The 12522-nt window shown below is 42.6% G+C and overlaps 1 protein-coding gene across 3 annotated transcripts in view; it reads left to right on the top strand.

The window, feature by feature from the left end:
* The window catches only part of PPP6R2 (protein phosphatase 6 regulatory subunit 2), a 123146-nt gene that overhangs the window by 61158 nt on the left and 49466 nt on the right, over positions 1-12522 (top strand). For all 3 annotated transcript variants that reach the window (XM_030013014.2, XM_030013017.2, XM_030013016.2), the window contains 2 exons: positions 7153-7218; positions 8585-8697. In XM_030013014.2, the coding sequence (XP_029868874.1) occupies positions 7153-7218; positions 8585-8697 (179 nt within the window). The remainder of the gene's footprint in view (positions 1-7152; positions 7219-8584; positions 8698-12522) is intronic.

Genomic DNA, 12522 nt, shown 5'->3' with positions numbered 1-12522 from the left:
ACTTGGAGCACCGAGCGAAGCTGGGCCAGCGATTCCACCAGCGCTGTACATTGACATTGCCACAGAAACAGGCAGTCCTGCTTTCACCTTCTTACTGCTTGCTCTGCCCGTCTAGCTCCTCTTGAATCTTTGCCAGCTGAAGTGTTTGTGTGGTTGTCAGGTGACATGGACTAGGGAATTGATCCAACTGAAAACACCTTGCTTTCATTTGTATTTTTTGCCAGGATTGTTTTCAGCCCGCTCAATTCCTTGGTTTGGGTTAGTTTTTTGTTTTGCATGGACTTGTGCAATGGTAAGGGAGGAGAAAGGAGCAGAAGATAAATGGATGAGTATGAGCAGAGAGAAGGTGACAGTGCCATTTTATATGTTCTTAAACTATTTGTAGAACTACAGTTTGTGGTGGTTTTCCCCTTTCTCTTCCTTGACCTGTAATTGAAGGCATACAGTTAACATGAAAATACGATAATTCCTTATGCATTTCCTTCTGTTCATGCATGACAGAGGAATGCTTTGTTCATGTAGCTCAGATTTTGTTGTTTTGGAGAGCTGTGCTATCAGGAAAAAACTTTGCTAGCGCGTGCTGTTCCTGCATACTTCTGTCCTGAGTTTGACAGAACCACCACTGTACAAGGAAGCCTCCAAATTCAGCAGCCTGGGGGTGGGTGCAATGTAAATGAAATAATCTGTTGTCTACATTGAATCTTTACAGCTCTGTCTCCTCCCTGTTTCTGGACTCTGACAATTGGAAATACTAGAATAGTCTTCATGAGAAACCTCTGAGGAGGTCCTTCCAGCCTGCTTGTCTTTCAGGCACCTACATTTTGATATCCTTGGACAAATCTGACATTGTGCAGATGGATGACAGCATATTCTCTTTGATCGGTGTCATTTGATCCTGGAACGTCTCTATGGATTTGTGAAAGAAATAATATTGACTTTAAATAATTTACTTCTTGTGCAGCAAGAAAGTTCAGATACGGGTTGCTTCTTGAAGCATTTTTAATATCAGGACAGATAAGTGACATCAAAGAAGTCTGTCCTCTGTCTGTGTGTTATTAGTATAAAATCTTACCTAGAAAAAAGCAAAGAGGCACAACTGCTGTGAGAAGATTCCACGTCTGATTTTGCTGGCATGTACTGTGAATTTATGTGAAGCAGATCCAGTTATCATAGATATCTCTTCTGCACTTCATCTTCTCATGCTTTCCTTAGTGACAGAAAGTACAGCCTCTGTTGTTTAATCTTCATGGAGAAGAATTAGCCTGTCTTCCTGATTCAGGACTGGAGGAGAGAACCTGCTATGGCTCAGCTGAAGCACAGCGTGTCACTGCGATCTCATGACAAACCCCACCTTTGGGCTGCAGAGTCAGTTACACCATTCGACATAGCTGACACGGTTTCATTGGTAATTGGGAGAATGTGATCCCTGTGATTCTGAAGAGAAATCTGCTTGTCCTGGCGAAGAGTGCCCAGGCGTGGACCATGGCTTGCCAGTGACTTCTGTAGAAACCCCTCGTGAGCTCTGTACCACTGTGGTTGAACTGGTGCTCCAGTTTTCACCTCTTGTAGCCAGGGTATCGTGTAGCCTTTTTGTCAGAGTCTACCATGGGTAGTGATCACAGCACGGAACTTCCCCCCCCAACCGTGCACGTTGTCCTGCTTTTTTCTGTTGCTTTCACAGGTAACTACAAGAATAAAAAGGGCATATTCTTCATGCCATCTTTACCCTAAAGAAACAGTAGCTCCCAGGGCTAGATTAGACTAACGCAGATATCTTTCTCTTGTAATAAAAACTGTCCTACTGCAAGATCAGTCCTCAGTGGAGGAAAGCTTACTGTGAATACTTCAGTGAAGTGACTATTCACGTTGTGATCCTTGAAAGATCAGACAATTCGGTCTGTTGATTGTTGCAGAGTCCCTTGTTTGACGACCATCTTAAATAATCAAGCACGAACTTTCTTTTACTGTGGCTGATTAGGAACATCCAAGCCAAAGTCACACTCTTATTAGGTATATTTTCATCAGGTTTTAGAAAATTAAGTTTTGTTGATGTCCTAATGTAACAGACTTTCTTAAGTATTGACCTTGCAAGACTTCAAAATGTCATTCATAGCATAACGCAGGTTATGCAGATTATGGACCCTGAGAAGGTCCAAATGCCTCTGCAGTGCAGGTCCCATTAAAATAGATTACTCAAGGCCTTAGCTGGATGAGTTTTCACTATCTCCAGGAGCAGAGACCTGTCTGGGTCCTCTTCCAGTGTTTGATCACCCTCAAGTGGAGATTTTTTTTTTTCCTAATATCCAGTTGGAATTTCCCTTGTTGCATTTTGTGCCTCTCATCCCATCATGGTACCTCCAAGAGCATCCTGACTCCGTCATCACTCCCCGTCCCACTAAGCAGCCGCAGACCACAACAGGGTCTCCTCTTTGCCTTCTCCTCTCTGGGCTGAACAAACCCCACTCTCAGCTTCTTGTCCAATCTCATGTGCTCCAGCCCCGACCGCCTCAGGGGCCTCCATGGGACCTGCTGCAATATTGCAATGTCTGTCCTGTGCTGGTGAGCCCCAGGCTGACCCAGTATCTTGATGGGTCTCACTGAATGGAGGGGAGCAATCCCTGCTCTCGCACTGCTGACTGCCCTCAGGCCATCAAGGGTACAGTGCTGACTCCTGGTGTAATAGGTCCACTAAGGACCCTCTTGGCCTTTTCTGCGAGCTGTTCCTGGCTCCTTGACTCCCATCCCGTTACTCCATCCCTCATGCAGGACTTTCCATTTTGCCTTTCTTGAACTTCTGAGGTTCCTCCCTCGAGCTTGTCTAGGTTCCTCCTCTCCTGCATATCAACTGCAGCCCCCCAATGTGGTATCATTCACGTAAGTGTTTAAAACACGTAGGAGTACTGGTTGCCACTATTGACTCATCATTTTTTACTGGTAACCTCTGCTGTTAGGCCTACCCAGTCCTCGAGCCTAGTAACAGGTTATGTGGGAGGGAAGTCATCGCAGAGAAAGGTAAGAGTTAGTGCTTAGACAGAATGGTCCATCCGGATGTGCAGAAAGTCAAGCAGGCGTGGGAGAAGGTCTGCATGGGTGAGCAGGGCACTCCTGCCTGAGCTCACGCACGCACAGACAGCGCTGAGATGGTGGAGCGGGGATGGAGCACCCAGGATTGGCAGTGAGAGGCTGCCCGAGCAGACATGGATGTTGTTAGGAAGTCCAAAGCTCAACCAGAGTTGAACCTGGCAAAGGATGTGATGGGCAGCACAGGGACTGATTCAGGGCTTCACCCTAGCAGGGCCCTGTAGTCACTCGTGATACACCTGAGATGTCCGTTGGCAGTGGTATCGGTGCACACATGGTGTCAGGAGGAAGGAGTGGTCGTCCAAAGGCTTGGATGAGCCTCAGCAGTCTCCCTACACGCTGGGGGAGTCTGAGCTGCTGGCAAGCAGCATGCTTGTCAAAACAGCAAATCTGGTGGTGAGCGGGTTCTTTGTTCTCTGCAGAAGGGAGTCTCCAGCCATGCTCGTCTGCCACTGCCTCTTCCTGTTGGTGCGAGTTTCAGGCTCAGATGGCTGTGATGACTACCCTGAGGAAACCTGTTCCTCTTGCCTGTTACCGCCAAGCTGTTAATGCCTGTTCTGTAAGTGCATATCTCCTGGTGGTGAAAGAGCTTTTCTCATGTTCCCAGTTTCCAGACACTCCTGACCTGGGAGTCTCCATCCTCTAATTCCTGTGCAGTCTCTGGCTATTTCATCTTCCATGCAAAATTAGGGTCCAGGAAAACCTGACTGTTTCCATGGTCTCTGCAGAAAACCCCTGTTGAAATTCTCTTCATCCAGAATATATTACATTGTCTTCTTGCCTCTGCCCATAACTCCCATCACCTGGCAGCACAGTGCCTTGATGAGAGTGCATCTGCTGCAGGTGAGGAACATTATCCCCAGCAAGGAGAAGCACCAGGTGCTCCCTGCTGCCTGCGACCTGGTTGCCCATGCCCTCACTCAAGAGCTTCATGTGGGTTGAGGCCTCCCATGTGCCAGATACAGTTGCCCCAGCTGGTGGTGGGGACCGTGCCCTTTTGCATGCCACCACTGCGGTTGCACAGATCTTGCAGTCCCATGCAGCCTTGAGCAGCACCTCCACAGCCCCTTCCATGCCCACTGCCTCACTAACTGCCAAGTCCTAGTTTGCCTGGACCAGTTTGCCATGTCCTGCTTGTTCTGTGGTGCCTGAGCATACGTGATACATGTGCTCCCCAGCAGCAGCTGGGCAGAAGCCCAATGCTCCCTAATCAGGAGGCAGCAAACACAGGAGCCTGGTTTGTTTGCAGGCAACAAACAACGGCTACATCAGCCGCCTCCTGCTTGCTGGCCCTGTGTCTTGCAGTCTTCCTGTAGAATAATTCAAGTTGCACATATGTGCAAGTGTTCTGTCCGTGAATTCCTTACAAGCGTGTCATTCATCAGTGAGAGTAAACACGCTGCTGAGTTGCATGTGGTCAGAAGAGTTTGTGTTTCAGGTGTGACTCTTTTAAGGGAGATGCTGAGGGTAACGCTATTGTACTTCAGTCCACGTAGGTAAGTCCTGTAAGTGTCACAGCTTTTATTTGAGTCTTTCTCTTGTGAATGTCAAAGTTCATCTCTTTGACAACAGCCTCAAGACAGAGGAATTGATCTCTTCCAGGTTTACTAGGTGCTTCTTAATTCACCAAATTTTGGTATTGCTTTTCTGATCTTAACAGATTATTTCAGTTGGGGTTTTTTTGCTTTTGAATTTCATTTTCTGTGTCCCTCAGTTCCCAGGAACAGTAATTCCTTTGTTCAGATGAATGATCATGCTTCCCTCTCCTCAGTACCTCTCTCTGTGGCCATCCAACTCCCCCCCAGAGCCCATTATTATGGCAGTCCAGGAAAAAAGAGCAAACCTTCTTACCCTTGCTTACTGTGTAACTCCCATTTTTAATTAATAAGGCCCCTAGGCCCAAGCAATGTAGGACTTTGGGGAGAATGTTGATACAAAAGAAAGTTGAAACTATGACGGAGGGCTGGGATTTATCTTGCTGTGCTCTGCAAGGGAAAGAAAATACATTTAATGTGGGAGTGTTAATAAGTAGTTTTCTTCTGGGCTGTGGAAGTCGTAAGGGTAGATGGAACTTCGATAGGTAAAAATTCCTCTGCTGACACGGATTGGCAGGTAGGTTCTGCATGAAGCAACAAACAGGCTGAAACGCCCACTGTACCCTGTCAATGGAGCTTATGATTTGACGAAAGGAAACTTGCAGGTAAAAATGGATATAAATGTGTTTGGTTTTATTTACTGAAATTGTGCAATTTGTTAATAGTGTGGGAATACCCAGATTGCAGTCAAAATCTGGGCTTGTAATCATGGTGCTATGCAAACATGGGGTGTGTGACTGATGATGCAAAATGAAACATGCAAATGTAGCACAGAGAAAGGGAAAGGAAAGATGGGTAATTTTATTGTTACAGAGACTACCAGTAGGCATAATTGATAGATATGAGCAGCTGGTTTTTAGAAGATATAAATGAGGAGAATTTCATTCATCTTGATGAAGCTGTTTTGGTAAATTGCCAATTGACAGCTACCTGAGCTGCCATCAGAAGACTGAGTCTTAGGATTTGAAAGAAGTATTTCAGTAGTCATATCCAAGCACAGGAAAATGACAAAAGATGCTTGCAGACTAAATGAGCCAAGAGGGAATGAACAGTTGCTTTGTTAGTAGAAAGGAGATGGCAAGACTGATGTATTAAGACACAGCAGGGATCAACTCTACTGTGATGGTCTTGATAATTTTGATGCTGGGAAACAAGAAACCAGTGGAAGAATCTGAGGAGATAGGTTGATAGAGAGACTGTTGAGGAAAAATGTCTTAGGAACCCAGTTTTTCAACTTCTGGGTAAACTGGATGTTGGGAGGAAGAAATTACAGAAACCAGATCTGAAAATATGGTCTTGAATGAAATACTCGGTTTCCCAGCTGCATGCTGGGAAGATTTTTGGACAACATTAGTATTTTTGCAATAATAAGGTACACCAGAAGGGAGACAAAGTCAGACATTTCAGACTTGGTAGGAAAACAGTATTATTCATGGGAAAAGTCACTAAAAATAGTGATCTGGAATTTTTGTTTTAAGTCAGACATTTATCATACTCAGCATGGCATTAGAGAGGAGAGGATGAGATCCGTAGGAGGGTTATTAGAGCAAAGCTGGTAAAGAGTCGATATAAGGATTATAGTTGAAGTCATGTGAATAGATAACAAAAAAATGAGCGTTCAAGGGAAGAAGATATGCAGGGAGCCTTCTTAAAAAGAAGTGGAAGGCAGGAGATTGTTCATTTTCTCCATGACTCATCTGAAGAGTGATGGAAGATTATATCGTTGCAGAAACCTCCAAAGTCTTTTACCTTTTAATTAATGTTTGGTCAGTTATTTCAAAAGCAACTGAGAATGCATTAGTTTGCCTGATTTGACTGATTAGTTTGATTGATGCTAGACATCTAGCAGTTTGCCTGGAATGAAGACCATAGAAATTTGAGTGAAAATGGTTGGGTGGAAATGAGAAGTTGAGCTTGCAGATGAAGCTGGGAAGGGAGAGGCTGGAACATACCATTTGCAGATGGCATACTTGGTTTGCATGCGGTCAGGGAAGGGAGGTAAAGCGATAGCTTGCACTAAGAACAGGAAGTAGTCTGAAGTTGGCATAGAGCAAGGAGGCAAGATATAACAGCAGCATTGTTATGTCATCTCAAAGTCTGAGAAATTATTTAGTGTAAACAGTAAGTTTATAGTAAGACTGTAAGAATAGGAAATGGTAGGAGAAGAACATCTTGATAATTATGCTAATGCTGCTTCAGATGAGATAATGTTTATGACTGATCTATTCCATGTTTTCCAAAGGTATTTAGGTTTTCAGTTCCATGGGCAGGGTGTACATGCTGATGCAATTTAAAATGCATCTCTATTTATGCCTAGGGGAGTTCGTATACTGCCTGTGGCTTTGATGATGAAATAGAAGGAAAGGGCTTTCCCTTCTTGAAAAGCCTGTGTTATGCAAAGCTTCTCGAAGATCCTCTTGTTTTGAATTCTGTGATATCAATCAAGGATTTTCTTTCCCCCTTCCTTTCCCTCCAGTGGCTTAATGAAGCAAAGATTATTCAGAGACTTGTGGAACTGATCCATTCAAGCCAGGATGAGGACGTGAGTATGACAAGACTTAAGTTTTGTCTTTGTGGGTAGCGCGTCCTGTAAGGTCCAGAAGACTCTCTCTGCCTCTTCAATAATGCCCAGGTGACTTACGGAAGGAGATAATGAGGGTGGTCTGTATGGGCGGACATCCTGTCCTCTGGTTGCTCAATACCAAAACATTTTGTTGTATTTTTAATCTGGTTTTGACTTATTTTACTACCAATTTCTTAGTTCATTCTGCCACTACATCAGTTCGTCTCAATATCTACAGTCAGTGGTAACTTCCTTGGTTTTAAGTAGGAACCTGCTATTTGAAACGGGCTGTTGAAAAGCTTTTTAAATTAACAAATTTGCTGTAACTTTCAATTCTTTTTAGACCATAAGTAAATAAGCATTCAGTTGTAAAATCTACAAGATGCAGTTCTCTGAGCCCATGAAAAAGACATGTTGAGTATTAAATTTAGAGTGCTTTTTTTTTTTTTTTTTAATTCTGTCAATAATTTTCACAAAACATCCAAGCCAGGAGCTCTAGGTCTGGGTTTCAGTTTCCTACGCTATCATTTCACATTTGGGTGTTGACTGCCGTCCGGGATGCTGAGCAGGAAAAACACAAGGAAGCGTGTTGATCTCTAGCTGGCCTGCTTTGGCTTAGATGGGGATGGTGGCACTTGTTAACCGGTTCCTGTGAGTGCCAGCAGCAAAGTGAACTGGATGGCACAGGATTCTTTTGGTGTAGTGTTAATGCCGACACTATGATTCCCTCATCTCATCACAGCAAAAAAAGCCCTTTCTGAGAGAAAAAATGGGAAGTAACATGCTGATTTGTGTGCCTTCAGCAGTGCTATCTTATGGATAAATGCTAAATTACAGCATAAGATCTTGCACATACAGTAGCTATAGAGAGTCTTTGATTGATAGCCAGAATGAGACGATTAATTTATCAAAATACTACTTTAAAGCCTTTTAATACATAGTAATTAAATTGTAAAGGGTTTTATCAAGCCATTTATTCTCTTCATGGAGGAAACCTCCTGAGTCGTGAGAAGTAAGAATTAAATACTTGTATTTGAAATTTGCAAGTTAACACACTTGGTCAGGAAGATAAAAAAAGAATCCTTACTTTCTGAAATCTTTAAATGCATTTAATTGTTAAGTTCAGGAAGACCTCTTTGATTTTAAAATCTGTTAATGCTTCTAATAATTCACATCAATGTTGTATTTAACAGATGAATAATCTAGAGCATGGTAGCACTCGTTTTGAAAAATTCTGATTTATTCAGTTTCTTGCATTCCCAGCAATGTTAAATTTTCTCTGATGGCCAGAACAAGCCATGTAGAGACATTAGCACTGAAACATTTTCTATGTCATTGTTTACAGAGGCAATCAAATGCTTCCCAGACCCTGTGTGATATCATAAGATTGAGCAGAGACCAGAGCAATCAACTCCAGGATATACCTGAGCCTGATCCACTTCTCACAGCACTGGAATCGTAAGTACCTGTCAGAGGACTGTTGCTAAACTAATTGCTACTAATATTGTCGCTTACTGATAGCTCTCTAGAGACACAAACTATGCATGTCAAGCCTTTGCTTATCTCTTGGCATTTGTGCCAACCATTTAATATTGCTTTTAAATTGTAGCATCACTTAACTGCCTCTGTTGAGATTTCTGTGGTTTGTAGCTCTGTATGAAGACAGGAGATTGGGGTTAGTGATCCCCAAAGCTCACAACCTAATTCAACATGAGGTGATACTAGGGAGTGTGTTAAAACACTCATAGTGAATTTGGAGAAAGGTGAACTACGATGGCAATAGTTGAGGCAAATCCCACAAAGACAAATCTTAAAATTCCTGCATGGACAGTGTTCCGTGGAGGTTTAATTTGGATATTAGGAAAAATTTCTTCACCGAAAGGGTTGTCAGGCATTGGAACAGGCTGCCCAAGGAAGTGGTGGAGTCACCATCCCTGGAGGTATTTAAAAGACCTGTAGACATGGCACTTAGGGACTAGGATTAGTGGTGGAGTTGGCAGTGCTAGGTTAACAGTTGGTTAGCTGTTGGTTAACAGAGGTTAACTCAATGATCTTAAAGGTCTTTTCCAACTTAAATGATTCTATGATTCAGTCATACTTGGCTAATCAGTGGCTCTTAACTGCCCACTGGTGAACATGCTGCATATACCATATAGACGGGTTTCAGATCATCAAGTTGCCATTCTTCAAAAAGGGGAAGCAAATGCTGTGACAACAGAAGGAGTTTCTCACCATAGTACCTCATATGTCACCATGTGCATTGTTTTGTATGGGGCACTATCCGTTTGCCTTCCAGCCTTTGCTGAGGTCTGCTTACACACTCTCAGTGTCCTCTGGCATGCTGTTTTGGCTCCTGAGTCAAATATCAGTTGTAGGTTTCTTAACTTCAGTGAACCTTGGGTTGCCTGCACTTCCACAGAGATCAGGTGGTGCTGAGATGCTGCCTGATACATCTCATCAAAGATTGCCTGCCTGCCTGTTACTTAGACTGAATCATTAATCTCCCTCATTTTATTCTATGAATTTGGTTGAGCCCTGAAAGAAGTAAGCCTGCACACTTTAAATGCCTCCCTAGGCCTCCTTGATCATTCAAAAAGTAATTCCATTTATTTGTGGTGTTAGGGCTAGACGGTGACAATTCAGATCTCCTCTCTCTGTGTTCCATCCCTGTGGATCTCTTAATACACTAGAGTTGGTGTCAGCTACTTCTTTTTCCTCAAAGCCTGGTCACCTGTGACCATCCTGAGCTCTCATGTCTCAGAAACATTGTGCAATGCTTTAGAGATGGCACATCACAACGCAGATACCTAATTGGTTTGATCATTTTCTACCTTCTGATTGATAAACTTCGCAGACAAATTTGTAAATAGAGATACTGTTGCCTTTTATTAGGCCTGGTAGTTTGGCTGAAAAATGTAGAAAAGCTGTTTTGGTTCATGTTTTGTGATGTTTGCAGATGATCTTGTATAACCTACTTGAAGGTGGTCTGTCACTAAATAATTGTGGGGAAGGAAATCTAGTGATTTCCATCATTTGGAAACTGTTGGGTTGTGTTGGGTTCTTCTAAAGATGTGATCGAGTGATAAATGGGACTAGCGTACAGTCGGCAAAAGCAGCATTTGTAGTGTTTCAGGTTTTCTAAGTTGTGTTTGATAGGTGTTCTCTTGAAAAAAGGATGTAAGGATGCTTGTGATCCCAGCTAGCAGTGCTGAGCACTTCTTTACAGAACCTGTGGGTCTATGTCCAGACAACTTGCAGTGAAACTTGGAAGAAGTTTTTTCATTTGAAGTTTGGTTTTGGTTTTTTTTCAAATGCAGAACTAACTTCTCTAGTATTACTGGGGGAATACATTGATAAGAAGCTTTCAAAGAGTTATTTTTGTTAGGAATTATTTCCCAAACAATGTTAAGTATGAGTTGTGTACCAGAACGTGTTGATTTTTTTTAAGTTTACTCTATTCCCTTGGCATTGTTTCTTTGTAATGTAGCTTTAAATTATTTATGTTAGCATGTTTACCGCTTCCTACATTTGCTTCAAACCTAAGAACATTTACGGGAGATTCAACATGAGATTGAAACCTAAAAAGGCTCTTTTAGGCCTAAAGGCACCACTTTGACAGAAAAGGGATGAAACAAGAGGCTGGCAATCAATAATATAGCATCTATAACTAGGGCTTAAAATTCCTATTTTCCACGTTTTTGTCAACTCGTAGCTTGCTTAATTTATGTGACATTGCTGTTATTTTCTCCTGATTCTGAGCTGTTGGTTCATACGTGAATATCAGGGGCATCTGTTGGGACAGGAGCTGATGTGAGTAGGTGAAAGCAGGACGTGAATCGTGCTGCACACAAGCACTGAAAAGCCATGGGCTCTGCAGTTGTGCACAGGATCTTCCACGGCATTGATGTGTAACTCTGCACCTGCTGGGAAATGTTCTTTCTTAAATGCTTCATTTCCTTTACTGTGCCTACAGAAATAAGGCAGATCTGGCCTTTTGTGCCATGGCCTGCCATAATGCTTTCTTGTCAAATAGCACAACGTTGGATTTTCAGTGCAGATTGCATCCCTGATTGCAGAGCCTTCAGCATCTCATCAAGCCTGTATCAGTTTTGAGCCCTTTAAAGTTTGGAGATGAGCTCCAGCTTGGTCATTTCACCTGGGAAGCCCAGGGCCTTTAACGAGGGTCATGGTTCACTGTGGTGGGAGGTGTGGTGGGCCATGGAGAATGCAGTACTTTCAGACTTTTTCAGTAATTTTAGACTTTCTTGGTAGTCATAGACTTTCTCAGTAGTTTTAGAGAGAGATGTGGAACCTGCCGTGTTGGGGGCAGAACATTGCTGCCCGTGGTCTTTCGTGAGAGCCTCGGTGACACCAGTGGTATAATTTAAGCAAGTTTCCTTGATTATACAAAGAATTATACAAAGCTGCAATTTGAAGTTTGCCTCATACTATACTCAGATGGTCTTTAGCTTCTTCCCCCTCTCCCTTCGCTCTCCCTCCCAGTTGCCTTCACTTCCCTGGTGCTCTCTGTGTATGCACTTTGCATGTTTTCAAGGACTACCTGTAACTTCCAGGAGATAAATAACAACGTTTTTGCACTTTAAAAAAACATTTCGAAGAGTCATTATACCACTTCACTGCTTAGAAGAAAAAATACTTTGAACAAAAGTGATGTTTTGCACAACTTACCTTTCTGCTGAAGGTCACATCTCATTACTTTTCTTGGCCAACTTTTCCAAGCATTGCTGGTAACCTTTGTTGATCTTTGGATAAGTTTTTTTTAATCTATGAATCGTGAATTAATGATCAGCTAGTGCAGCAAGAAGGAGCTGTGATCAAGGTTATGGAATAAATAGCAAATCTAGATTTTCAATAACTGTTGGCTGTATGCAATAAACGTGAATTCAGTTAATCACGGTAAACTGTTACTTCTTTTTCCTGACTCTGCCTCTTGTGCTTGTGCTGATGGAGTGTATTTAGTTGCTACTTATTAAAATAATTCTCTCTCATGCATTATTCATGTATTTTACATTTTTATCTCGTATTTTATTTATACAAATGTAAATGAGATTTTTTTCAAATGTTAGAAAATAGTAAAAATTAGGCTGTGAACTTGAGTAATACTGTTTTTAGCTGGACATGTGACTTAGCAAGTCAAGAAAGGCACTTGATGAGTACTGGATTTTGGAGGACTGTCATTAACATCCTCAGAATTAGCATGGGGAAGGAGTCTGAATACAGAGGTGGAAGCAGGCACTGCTGCAGTCAAGTAACTGTAGACGA

The sequence above is a fragment of the Aquila chrysaetos genome, chromosome 5 (genome assembly GCF_900496995.4).
Source record: "Aquila chrysaetos chrysaetos chromosome 5, bAquChr1.4, whole genome shotgun sequence".
In the NCBI taxonomy this organism is placed as follows: domain Eukaryota; kingdom Metazoa; phylum Chordata; class Aves; order Accipitriformes; family Accipitridae; genus Aquila; species Aquila chrysaetos.
Note: the sequence above shows the minus strand (reverse complement) of the source record. Positions and strands in the feature narration are given on the sequence as shown.